The 14,156-nt window shown below is 39.8% G+C and overlaps 1 protein-coding gene across 1 annotated transcript in view; it reads right to left on the minus strand.

Moving 5' to 3' along the window:
• Positions 1-2,367: 2,367 nt before the first annotated feature.
• Positions 2,368-14,156, minus strand: part of NCK2 (NCK adaptor protein 2) — an 88,791-nt gene continuing 77,002 nt past the window's right edge. The window contains exons 4-5 of the mRNA XM_040584659.1: positions 13,430-14,151; positions 2,368-3,745 (exon numbers count right to left, since the gene is read on the minus strand). Of these exons, the coding sequence (XP_040440593.1) occupies positions 3,551-3,745; positions 13,430-14,151 (917 nt within the window). The 3' untranslated portion in view covers positions 2,368-3,550. The remainder of the gene's footprint in view (positions 3,746-13,429; positions 14,152-14,156) is intronic.

Consider the following 14,156-nt stretch of genomic DNA (forward strand, 5'->3'; position numbering starts at 1 on the left):
GGAATGGCTGGCGTACCACTAGCCTTCTCTCCTTGGAAAATGTCTCATACATGCATGCTTTCATAAGACTGAACAGCATAAGAGCTGGGACCAAGGACTACACTGTAGATATTTAGGAAGAACAGCTACTACAGCACCCTTTAAACAAAACATCCTCAGAAAAGGAGTGCTACAGAACAGATGGGCTGTGGTGTGTAAATTCAGAAGTGACAGGATTTTGACCTTCTTTTTGCACCTACTTGAGGCAGGGTTAGTTGGCGACACCACAAACAGTCAAGAAAACTGGAAAAGGAAGATCATCAACAAGCTCCTGGAGCTAAAAGTGAAAACACAGATCTCAAATTCCTGCCACTGCATGGAAAGTGCAGCAACTGCTACAGATTCAGACAACTCATTCACATTCTTATGTAAACACCAGCAAGGCAAGAAAACATTAACAGCTGTACAGGAATAATACTGATACATCTACACGAACCAGGTAAGATGGGAAAAGCCAGACTGAATACCATAAAGAAAAATCACCACTTCTACTCCATCAGAAAATATTTCAGCCTTTAATGAAAACTGCAGGTGAAGAAACTCAGGTCACCACAATTCCTCTCATCTTAAAAAAAAAAAACAACAAAAAACAAAAAACAAAACCAAAACACACACCCAACCCCAAGCTTTGACAAAGAGGCTTTAAGTAGTCAAAAAATACGGGTGAGGTTTTGTCAAACAATAGAAAGGTACATTTAAAATAGGAAAATAAAAATAAAATATGTGTCTGTTGCCCATTTATTAAGCAGTTAGTACTGAACATTGTTAATGCTTATGTCCAATGCAGCAAATGAGGTCAAAAATGCAGCAAAACTTGCAGAAACTGATCTCAATTTGTAAAGACCAAAACAACTGAAGAACTATTACTGAGCCTGTCGAATGGACAGCATATTGATTAAGTACAGCATGGGCAAAAACAAAATGAGGTTGTTTCAAACAAACAACCCCCCCCCAAAAAAAAACCAACAACCCTAACCCCAAAACAAACTCAAGTTAGTCATTCACACTGCTGCATCATAAATTAACCAACTGCTTCCAAAACAAAATACTTTAACAATTAACATGTCAATACACAGAAGCTGTTTACAGAGGATGAGGTAACAAAAATTTTTTGATAAATCCATTAAAATATAAAGCATATGGTAAAAACTTCCTTTATACATCTGTTTGATTTAGTTCTAAGCTACTAAGACTAGAAAGGGGTTAGGAACTAAGATAGCTTGTAAAAAGGGACTATTAAAGAAAAAGTGGAAAAAAGGATTGCAAGAGGCATACAAAGGCTCCTGGAACAGGAAACATGGAGAACATTACAGAAAAATGAACAAGGGGCATAAAAAAGTAATTGCAGCAATCAGTTTACTGAAAAGGAAAACCATTCCCATATATCCTTCTCCCAGATACTACAGAGTCAATGAGGTTGAAAAGCAATTCACTCAGACTTGAAAATGCCCATACAACATATAGTTGACCTTCTTAATGTCATTGCCATACTCGGTACTTGCTTAGTTTCACCTAAAGAACTAGATATTAGACGGCAAAAACCTACATTCTCTGCAGAATTCACTTAAGAAGTTCAAGCAGCAGCCCACTGTGGAGTCCTTCTGTAGGTAGACTGTAAACAACTGGTACTTCTAACCAACTTCCCAGGGAAAGTTTCCATATTCTTAGAAGATAATCATGGGTAGGTGCTCTTTGGGATAACGCATGACCATTTGGGATTGCTCTGACTCACTGCTTTCCTTCATTAAGCTGGACCAAGCAGAAGTGTCACTGCCCAGTTTTCAGTTAATGCATGTACACAAATACAGTTGTCAGTTCAGATAACCTTACAGAAATAAGATTTCAAGAGTGATGGGAAAAGAGCACATGTGCACAATTTCAGAAATTGTACTTGCCCCTCGGGTCTGAGCAAGGCTGCAATTCATTCACAGATGTACCAGTGCAGTCTCTGGCAGTGGTATGATTTACACCAAAGCAAGGCAGACAGTGCTGGTGTCTGCTTAACCTACACTGGAGTTATGCACAGAGGTAGTTGTACTACCACTGACTGAAATACAGTATAGGTAAGGAACATGTTTTAACAGCAAAAAGGTACCAGGAAACAGCTCCATCTCGCAGTTTTCATTAAAGCCATGAACAGACTTACTTATCACAGAAACAACACAGAGCTCATTAGACACTGCTTCATATCACTGTCCCCTGCAGTCACAGAAGTTTTCTTTTTAGGCCACACAAATTCCAAGACAAACAAATTCATTATTCACTCTATTTCACCATTCTAAAGCAACACCAGGACTACCACCCAAGGATAAATCCAGTACTCCATCATGACATAATACCTTTTTTATTACAATATCCAAAAAACTGAGTATGCAAGATTTTGAGATCTCATGATCCCTTCTTCAATCTTAGGAATGTGCCATCTAAAGACTGTATATTTAAACCATAAAGGAGTTTAAATGTAAAGAAAAGAGAAAAATGCAATTTCTTCATAAACATTCTGTGTGTCTCTTCCTACCAACCACGCCATCCTCTGTAAAACCCGAAGATTTCTTTCTGTAAAGCAAATATATATATAGTGTTGGTAGCCCGCCCCACCCCGTCCCAAGATCAGTTTTTATTAATCTTTTGTATTAGTGTCAACAATCAGCTACAGATACATATTACTTTGAGAATTAAATACATAATCGTTTAATTCAAACAAGCAGAAGGGCAAGAGGAAAAAGCATTATGTGGATGGCACATTTGGTTGCAGATTACCAAAACATTCAGCCTTTACAATTCAATGATTCTTTCTCTAGTAATCAACTTTCAAATAAAATTTCTCTTTGTTGCAATTACAGACCAAAATACACTAGATAATTTTCTTTTACTACAATCTTACCATAGTAGTTTAAGAAGTACTATTACAAAATGCTTTTAATTAGTGTACTCTTTACAAAGAGTCAGAGAGGCAATGTAATAGCAGAGTACAGTGTAAAGAGTGCTTCTAGGAACTAGGAGTTTTTGTAATATGCTACTTGGTAAGCGATATAGCTACAGAACTCACAGCCACAACTGTTATGTCTACTCTCTCTCACTTAAGTAGCTGCAGCTTCAGTGCATTCAAACTGTGCCCGATGTCTCTGAACGGAGAGTTCTGCCTTTGTGAGCAATCTGAACAGATTAACACTGGTTTGAATTGAAAACACCCCTCCTTGATCTGAGCTAACTATGTAAACGTACACAGGAGAGGGGAGTTTTGAACTCAGCCAGGAAGGTGAATGCTCACCACGGCCACCAAGGGAAACTCTCAACCTGAAGAGAGGTGGTCGGAGAATAACAGAACTGGAACACAAAGAGGCAAACAAAAAAAAAAAAAAAAGACAAACAGCAACCAACAGAGCAAACACTTTAGAAAGAGCCTAATCCTTAAGCCTGCTTCAGATATTGCTCTGCTCTATAAAAGTGAATTTAGGACCTAAGGCTTGTAAGTTATAAGAGGCCCATACGGCCAAGTCCATCTTCAACGTCACTGAAGTGCTTTCACAAGATATAGCTTTTCCCCGTGTTCACTGGTGAAGATGGGAGCCTTTTTGTAGTGTTCCACCAACTCATCCATAGTATTAAAGCGACGCTGCCCAATACAATAGACATTGTCCACGAGCTGCACCTTGAAATGTTTGTTCTTCCCCGATGCTTTTAGAGATACTGAGAAGTCACTGGGCTGTTGAGAAGAATTCAAAAGAAAAAAAAGAATTACATAAAAGTGAACAAAATGAAGGCGTAATTTTGTGGTTTCAGGAACAAACTGTGTCATATAGTTGATGGTAATTTATGCTAGTCTTTGTTCCACAGCTCGGTGCTTCAGCTACTTAAGAAACCCAATAGTCTATTATTCAATAAATAATTGCCATCATTATTAACGTGCACAGTTAAGTCAGTTAAGTGAAAGCTCCCCAGATGCACAGTCTGAAGTTGCCAATTACATGACTAAATTGCAAATATTATCTTAGTTACTCAACCTAGAAGCATGAGAATGTCAAGGAGAAGGGAAAAACATCCAGCACGTATGGTTTCTTTGCTAGAAAGTCCTGGAGAAAGCAATTATTGCCATACTGCTTGGGTGAGATGAAAATTCCCCTTACCACTTTTTTTAGAGCCGTGACCACTAGAGGGCCGTTCTTGCTTTGCATTGCAAAAGCCAAAACCCCATTCATCTTTTATCTTCATTATCACATGTATGGGGAATAATTTCTCCTATTGAGTACATATTTTTTGTAAAAAAATATAAAGCTATAGAACAAAAACATAGTACAAATCTCACCATCAAACCACTGTCCAAAAAAGACAAAATGTAAGCACTAATTAAGATATTCAGGACAGAACAATTTCACACTATACATCTCTTTGTCTTGGCATTGCCTTAAGGAAGACAGTTGGGATGAGACCATTCCGCTTTCTGCGCCACATGCCACCTTAGGAGGGTAGAAAGGACACACTGTCCCTCTCTTCCAGCTGAACTCCATCTCTATCCATTGACTGCTGCTGGTTGGCCATACGGATGGGAATACAGGACTTGCCCTGCGAGAGGCTGCTGGAGGCAGCTGTTGCCAGCCAGCAGAAAAAGGAATAATAACAAATAAAAAGCACACACCAGAGTTTGTAGCAAGTGCTTAATGGAGACAAGTAACACCTCTGCCCCACCACTCTGCTGCTTTGGTTGGGCCACTGCTGCAAACCTGAACTCGTCCAGGGTAAACCAAATGCACAAGGGGCTATGTGGTTCACAGCACTGCCTGACAAACAGCCCCAAGCGCAGCTGTGGCACAGCAGAGGTCCAAGCGGGGTGGGGTGGGGGGGGGTGAAGGCATTTGTATATTACTGCTTTCACCAGAATTTGGTTCATGAAACCACAGCCTCTGGAGTCCTCTACACTGCATTTGGGGGGTGAGATACTCACTGAGTACATACCCAGGTAAGCTGAAGGACAGCATTTTCTCAGTCACGCTGTCTTTTTTCCTGCAACGATGCATGTCTGTGCCCCACACATCCCCCGTGTTCTATCCCAAAATCTCATCCCTTGCACCTCCCTCTCACCTGTTTTAGTATCGATGCCTTCTCTGCCTTCCCTTCCGACTCCACCTGCCCTGCCCAGAGCAAAGCGAGCTCCTGCTGTGCCTGTTGATCTGGCGCTGGCCCAACTCCCCAGGCTTGTACCTCAGCTTTAGACAGCAGCTCTTCCCCTGTTGCACTGCTCAAGGCAGCAACTAGCTCCCCACACCTCTGGAGTAACTCTCTTCTACCTCAAGCCCGCTACGTTCCAGATCCACAAGCATCAATTCTTTAAAAATCATTTTACAGAACACCCACAGATGAATGACCCCCTCCATCTATAACCCAGGGTCACTGGGCCTTGGCCAGGTCAGTGCAGGGTCCATCAGGAAGGCTGCCTCAGGCATCAAGCAGCTCCAAAGCCACCGGCTCAAAATACACACAACACCCTCCGTGACTACTTAGAGGACTGGGGAGGGTGGGGAAAGGGATGGAAACAAATGTGCATGAGAGTGTATCTTTGGGGTTTCCAGTGCTCCACCCAAGATACATTTCATGCCCTGTCATCCATCCTTAGCTCCAAGTTGGAATACTTCTATTTTAAGCCAGCTAGCTCTGATATTAAACCCCTGCCTCAGGAGCACTGCAAACAAGGCTGCACAGAGCTCACACCAAGACTGACCTATTTTCAACACCTATCCTACTGGGTTAAAGCTAACCCAGTTGTACCAACACTGCGCTGTGCTTAAGACCCTGAATGCAGTGTGGACAAACCCTCCAAGCAACCATAACCACACAGGCCTGGGACCTGTTTTAGTGGACATCTCCATAGTCGTAAGCAGCAGCCATTGATCGGTAACAAAACACAGGCCTGCACAAAAGAAAGCTCTGCAGAAGCTCTGGGACCCTGGGTTCATGGAGGAGAAATCCATGGCACGGGCTCTGGGCAGTGTGCTGATCGCTGTGCTCTGAACACAGGCCACCAGGCAGGTCCATAGGGTCTCTTCAAGGACAGCACTGAGGGGGGCACTTACAGACTATCCGCTTAGGATTCAAGAAACATGATCAAGTCTTGCTGACTGAAGTTCTGCTCCTTCATGGGCAATGCCTACCCCAAACGAAAACCAGTAACCAGAAGGCCCTCATTTAAAATAGAAGAGCTTGCAAATGGAAATTTCATAATCTGAAACAAACACATTTCTTTTGGTTTTAGGAACAGGAAGGGATGTTATGACAAAGGTTTAAAAATAAGTGAAATAATCACTTTGTGCCCAACAACGTTTTAATATTTTCTGACAAAGCACAGTTGTTTTCAGCATATCCAAATTATGAGTTTTCAAAGCTCTTTGTATCTGCTAAGAATCATTATCTTTAGACCAAAAAGCATATGCTAATGACACACAGAGACATGCAGCACTGAAAGAGGTCTTAGACCTCTGATCTACTGTCCTATGTCCCAGGCCCTGGCCAGACTTAGACCTCTGTGAGACGATCTACACACTATGTTAAATACTTTCCTGCCATTTTAATTATAACTTCAATGAATGAACATTCTCCTGAACTATTGTCCATTCTTCCCAGCCTCCGCACTGCTAATTAGATTAATGCATAAATAGAAGACTTTATTATAACTTATTTTCTCCAGAGTATGTTACAAAGTTTATTCTTTTTGTGATCCGATTTAATTAAAAAAAAGCCCACAACCAAAAAAACAAGCGGAAAGGCTGATCTAACTCCTGAGAGCCATCATCCGGTGCTAAGAGATGGAAGAGCTCGAACAGCTGTTGCAAAAATCCTGAAACCCTTTATTGGCCTCAGCATAGTAATTTCTACAAGAGTCAAACAAACAGCAAAAGAAACTGGACTTGGGGTTTTGTTTTGTTTTGGGTTTTTTTTTGTTTGTTTTTAGTTCTTTCCCACTCTAACAAAACTGCAAAATGGTTAAAAAGACTATTTAAAAAAATTCTAGATAAACTACTGCTCTTAATATTACCATTTCAAAGTATGCTGGTTCAATGCAGCTTGAATTGGTTCCCTGCTGTCCTCTTTGGATTTGCTCCAAGCCTGTTTATTTTATTTACTGTTTAAACTATTTTGTTTCAACTGCTGGCCAATTTTTCTCCCTTCTCCCTCTTAAATTAACTGCTATATTTGGATGTTTGCACACTAACTTTTCCAGGAATAAAAGCCTCACATACACCAAATAAAGGCACAACAGAAGTAAGCTTTAATCCCTGAAATCTACAGAGGACTTGATGATGCTGGAACAGAATTACAGAACACAGATTCATGGCAGAGAACCTGTGAATATTTTTACACCATCATAACTGCGAAGACCTAAACCTGAAGTTAAATCAATTCCTACAACAAAAAACTGAAGATTAGCTGCAGCTCTTCAGTCTAGGTGAATTACTTTTTTGAATTGTTTCATATTCCTTTATTTTAACACCAGATTATCACGAAGATGACCACAGGCTAGCTGGTGCCTACAGCATGTGGAAGACAACAGGTAGGAAGATGTTCCTTTAATTTTACTTCTTTGGTCAGGAACTTCACTGTCTTTTTAAAAAAGGATAGAAAACCTTATCAAGAAGACAAGTTAGAAAATGACATAATGGAAAACAAGTGAAACCAGGAAAGAAGGTTCCCTCTTTACAACCTCCATTTGAGAATGAAACAAGGCAATTTTATTATAAATGGCAATGTTGGGGAAAAATAACTCCCACTGGAAGCCTTTTACTGATTTTGTAACTTGTCAATCCACTTCCACTTGGCAATGCCCTTCCTCCATGGAAGATATTCTCATGCACTCATTCTTCAGACTATTCTAGATCCTTTAAGCTCCAGCCTGTAAGCCTGACCCGGAGCTTCCCAACTCCTTCCACTTCCATACCCAGGTTTTCCCTCACTCCTCCTTCACCCAGCCAAAAAAATCAAGTCATAGCTCAAAGGTCTGAAGTCAGGCTGGACAGAAACATCCGGGAGAGTTAATTCCTTTTTCTACCCGTTTAGATATAAATAAATACCCTTCCTCTCCATGTAATGTTTGCCATGTTCCAAAATCAATGTTACACAGGTCAGAAACATGAATTGGCTCCATCAGTCTTCAAATAACAGCTCTAATAAGATTTCTGTTCTTCCATTTGAAGTAGACTACTAAGGTATTTCCTTAAGCCTGGTTTTGAAGGCAAACTTTCTCCTCCTCTTCATTGTATTTGTCAATCACAGCATGTCACGGAAAATGACAAATGCTTCAGTTTTTGAACAGCTGCCACATTGCATTGCTTCTATCCAACACTTGCAGGATTAAAACCCCAGGAAAATATGGGACAGCCTGAATGCTACACAATCAGCTTCTCAAAAAGCATAGAAACTCTCAACCTGTGCATCCTCCCTCTGCTGTCACTATGGCTGGACAAAGAGCAGAGAAGCTAAATGTGATCTCAAAGGGCTGACAAAAATCCAGTCGGACCTACAATCCTCAGTATCATCTTAATACATCTACAATCATCAGGATCAGCTGGTATTATACCCTGCAACCTCATTTAGGATCGGTTATTATAATTTGATAGCCGTGACACTATCGGCAGAAGGTAGCCATTACTTCCTAATGAATAATTGCTCCTGAAATCATGCAAAAAATTGCATAGCTTATTCATGCTAATAAACAGAACTGGTCTGAGAAAAAAAAACATTGTCTCTGCTTCATGGGAAGATGTTGCAGGGCTATGAAGTAGTGGTGTTTTGCACCCACTCACAACAGAACGCAATGAGACTGCAAGTCCTGACAGAAGTTCCCTTTGAAGTCTAAGGGTGTCTGCAGCAGAGGATCTGCTCAGAAGCTTGAGGTGTGGTGTGGCTGCCCTCCCTCATCACCAGCCACAACCTATTACTGCTTCCTGTTAGCTATAGCACTAGCAAGCACACTTGTTTCCCAAGGTGAGCCTGAACAAAAAAACCTCTTCCTTCCAGATTTGCTTCTCTCCCCAGTGGAATCTTAGATCTTCAAAGCATGTCAATCACCTACCCAACCCAGACCAATGGTGTCAGCCAAGTCTTACTTGTCTTCTGTTAGGTACTAAACAGAGAGAACAAAAATCTGACCATTAAAGAGCTTGCAATTCAAAAAAGGTAAGAAATGGCTTCACAGAGACCGCATCGATTAAATCTGCATTATTTGTTCAGAAGTACAACCTAAACGAGACAACAAACTTCAGTTTTCCACCAAAAGGGCAGCCTGCAATGCAAAGAACAAATCAAGCAGTGTTTCTAACTAGGTATGTTCCACTTCAGTCTCCTCCTTCATGTCTCCAAAACTAAGGTGACATTACTTAGGTGTAACAGAGTTGCAAAAACGTTACCAGTAGGTAACTGTGCCTGTTACATAAACTATGGGCTTAAATGGTTCAAACAAGTTTATGGTTCTAATAATAGTATTTCGTAATTAATGAAGATAATCAGGCTTCTAGCCACCTGACAGAGTTCGTCTCAGGATATTCTCCACTATGGCAGCATCCCTTAGATCTAAGGGTAACTGAGGAGATTATTTACAGCGAAAAGAATCTAGCTGTGAGACAAATATCTGGTAAATTACATCTAGAGAAACATTGTAAAATCTTGCAACTACTAAAATTTGAAGTGGAAAAACATGACAGTCTCATCAAGTGAATATAGAATGATACAAGCCATCTATCCAGGGAGAGCTTTTCATAGCTCAGTAACAATAGGAAAACTCAAATCTGTGGAAAAATCTTAACAAATGTTTGCAACTATGGTGACAGAAGGCTATAGAAAACTCTAAAACAGGTCAATAATCAGGCACAGGATTAGCAGAATGACTCACAGTTTTATCTATGGGCCTTATTAGAAATGAATAACCCCTGTACCCACAGCTTTAATAGGTGGGTTCATAACACAATGCAATGGGACTTGCTGGTCTGCTGGAAAGATGAGCAAACTGGAGAGCTGATAACTTTGCTCTCTTCAGCCTGGTCTCTCTAACCAAGCTCTTTTGCTCTGATCGCACAGACACTCCTGGTGACTTTTAGCCACTGCATGAAGGGCCTGTGTAGTCATGCATGTGAAGTACAGTAACCATCAAGAATTTGAGAGTCATTTCTAAAGTCTTTCTGTGTTCCAAGCTTGAAACAGGTATTTTATGATATTTTTCCCAATGCTACCAAGTATGCTTATCTGCTTATTGCACCACTCCAGACACTTAACAAAAAACAAAACAAAACCCCCACCAAAAAGTTAGCAACCCCCAATGCTTTTATAATTCACATACATGAACAAATGACATGATGGTATGACATATAAAGATTAGGGCATACAAAAGTCTGAGATGTAGCAAAGTATTTCTTTAAACCTAATAAAAACTAAAACTCTCTAATAGTACTAAGACCGTAGTACTCAGACATTTACATGTGTAACTACAGTTTTTCTCATTGCTCAAAAAACTCCAAATACAGAATCTGCAAGACCAGATCAAGATTACAAAAAAGAAAAAAAAAAAATGAAGTCCCTCAATTCAGCACTTCTTTTTTTTTCATGTGTGCAAAAAACTTGCTGTAATATGAATTGTGAAAATTTTTCTGGGATTCCATTAAGCGTCAGATGTAGAAACAACTTGAAGACCACATTCTGAATGAAACTTTTTGTGCTCTACAAGCAACAATTTTCCCAGCAACAATGCAGGAAGCAGATTTGAAACTGCTTTGAATACAAGTATGTTCAGTGTTATGATGTCACGTTAAATGAAAAGGTTACTGTGTCTTTTCAAGAAAATTCATTTACTCCAGAGGTAGACTCTTCAGCGCAAAGAAACAGGCTGTAGCACGGTGATCACTGTGATATGGCATGGGCTTAGAAATGGCTATGCATTTTTGTATTTAAGTAATGTATTAATTTTCAAATTGTCCCTCTGGCACTTCCCCGAAAGACAGCAGAAAATTGATAGCTACTGTCTCAGAATAACCCACGATGCAGCATCCATATCTGAAAGTGAGCTTCTACCTGCTGGATGGACACACCAAGGGCACACCATATCCAGTATGGTTCAGACAGGATGCTACTTTGAAGAGACTGCTGAAATACTGTAATTTAATGATTACCATAATCCTCTAGTGGCTTTCTACATTTTAGAAGATGTATGCCCCATCTTAGCCTCTTCTTCTGTTGATTAAAGAAACTTGATTTCTCCCTCAGACTCTGTAAGTCAGTCATGTTTTCTAAATTTCTATTTTTCTTCCTGTTTTCCTCTGGTTTATTTGCATTTGCCTTCATCCAGTGATTACAGTTAACTAAGAGCAGAAATAGAAACTCAATGACACAGAGCTTCAAAGAAAGGGTAGTTTGACAGCTATTATGTTTTCTGCAGAGCAAATTTATCAACGAAAGATGCCTGAAACCTAATCATACAATACTGTATCCAGAAAAAAAATAAATACTTGGGACAGTTACAGAATTGTATTTTGTCAATAATATTGCATGTGATGTAAAAATTTCAGGGAATAGCAAGAGTCCTAGGTTCAATAATAATAAACAACTACTGTTTTCAAAAAATTAGAATGCAATTTTATTTGGATTTAGAAAATCCTGCAGAATTAGCAATTTCCTTGTCTTTCAGCTGTTCTGCTGTCACTGTTCATCTCCCTCGCCAGAAGCCAGCATGCCTGCCAATCCCAAATTTTAGCATTGCATATGAGGAACGCATGACAATTCAAACTGAAACCTGAAATACTTAGTTGCTTGTCCACTGAAGGGTACCCTTTAGTATGCACTGTTTAGTGAATCTGCCTCAATACTACCTCATATTCTGACTTCATCCAAGTACCTCTTCTGAGTAGTTGAAATTTTAACTTAGGAAGAACAAAAACAAGAGATGAAATGCAAAACATATTTCCAAAAAAGTACTGGGAGCTAAAAGGGTCTTTACTTCCACATTCCAGCTCAAGCCTAATTTTATCTGTTAACGTAAATTCTTTGTTTTACAGCCTGTAGTCATGCCAACACCTACTACTGACTAGTTACTCAAATCATTTACACAAAAAATAGCATATGAGAACAGTTTTGTTCCAATTTATAGCCAAATATGATAAAGAATATCACAAGTTCTAACCAGAGGTGATATATGCAATCAATACAGCCTTCTAAAGTCATTAAAGTCAAGAAATCTTTAAAAAAACATATTATAGCTCAAACTGAATGTATTTGACACTGCTCTAGTTTTTATTTGTAGTCTACGTTGTAAACCAGGATAGCCCACAACACAGGCACAGTGAAACCTGATATAAATATGACACAGGGATCGATATCTGTAGCTGTATAAGGTATACTTATTTTAGTAGTATCGTACACTCAAATTAGAAGACTGAGCTAACACAACTGTATTAATTTTGAATTTTTATACATGAAGCAAGAAAATACTTAGATGGAGGCGTCTGCTAGACAACACTTTGTCTTCAGGGACTGACCTTACAATTGAAACAATAAATGCAGAACAGCCCTAATCACAAATTCAGATTTGGTGGGGGGGTTTTTTGGTAGCTTTTAAAAGGTATATTAGGGAATTATTAAAATCTTTCATCTTTTCAAAATCACAGTCAAGGAATAATTAAATTTTGAGAACTTTAACTATGAATTCTCTGGCTTCAGCATACATGAAAGACCTTTCAGTGTAATTTTAAATTTCTACTTCCAGAATTACAATGATCCCTAATGAATATTACTCATATCCCTCTGATGTCATCAAAGCTCAATCTAGAAAGCATGAGCTGCTAACTTGACCTCCTCTGTTGTGTATCATAACCTTAACAATTAGATACAACTTTACCTTATTAAAAACCTAAATAATCTCAGTAGAACAGAAATACAGTAAAAAATGGGATTTTAACCAACAGTTTAAAGAACCTATGTTATTATTCAATTAAAAGCAGAACAAACCCGACCAATACAAAGATCTCAATTTGCAATTAGCTTTAAAATCAAGTTAATGACCAAATTTGCAATTCACAGGAATTATTTTATCTTGTAGTGCTGTAAATTTGAGGAGGATTGCATACGAGGAACATATGAAAAGTCAGATTGAAGCCTGAAATATTTACCTTGCTTGTCCACTAATTAAAAAACCCTGGCTAATACAAAACAGCTGCTAAATTTCAGTGCAAATGTCACTGCATTTCAGTAACAGACTAATTCTCACAAGCAGTAAGCGCATCAGTTGGTAATGCCAAAATGTTGCTTGTTTCTTTAAGGGTGAAAAGCCCTTTACTACAGATAGGGAAGCTATTAACTGTCATGCTTGCTAGCCCAAGCATTGGGTATTACAAAGCCTACCAGGCTGAGTACCACTTACCGAAGATTCACTATCTCTAACAAGGAAGTCTCCTTCCACTCCCCTTTCATTCAGGGCACATTCTGCTTGGTGTCGGGTAACATTCCCGTAATACCACTCTCTTCCAGCAAACCGTCCAGTAGAGGATGGTCCCGTGTAGCTTATCTGAGGCGGATGGGAAGTGTTAATGGTAGGACCATCGCTAATGATTACTACATAGTTTTTAGGAACAAGACCAATTTGCCCTCTGGAATTTTTACATTTCCACCATTCTGGGTCATTTTCTGGCTTTTCAATGACTTCCATCGTTTCCCCTTTCTCAAAATTGAGCTCTTCTTCTGTGACGGAGCTGAAGGGATACAGTGTCTGAACAACGTGAAGTACTTTGGTGCCCTGGCCGTTACTCATGGAAGCGCCTTTCCTTAAGCTGAGAAAGCTGGGGGAATCTGCAGTTGCCTCCTCAACCTCCTCTACCACATAGTTCGAAGGAAACCATCCAATCTGTCCATTGTAGCTACCTCTCCACCAGCCGTCACTGCACTTCTCCATGACAATCACTCGGGACCCTTTAACGAGGGACAGTTCATCCTCCCTTTCTGCGACATAGGCAAATTTCACGTAGGCTGGAATGTTAAGATCATAAATCCGGTCGGCACTACTGCCGTTGGATGGGTATTCTGCGTCTGTGCTAGGAGTGGGTGAGGCGTCTCTTGCACTTGTCTTTCTCTTGGTTTTTCCCAAACCTGTT

Source organism: Falco naumanni, chromosome 2, assembly GCF_017639655.2.
Source record: "Falco naumanni isolate bFalNau1 chromosome 2, bFalNau1.pat, whole genome shotgun sequence".
Lineage (NCBI taxonomy): Eukaryota > Metazoa > Chordata > Aves > Falconiformes > Falconidae > Falco > Falco naumanni.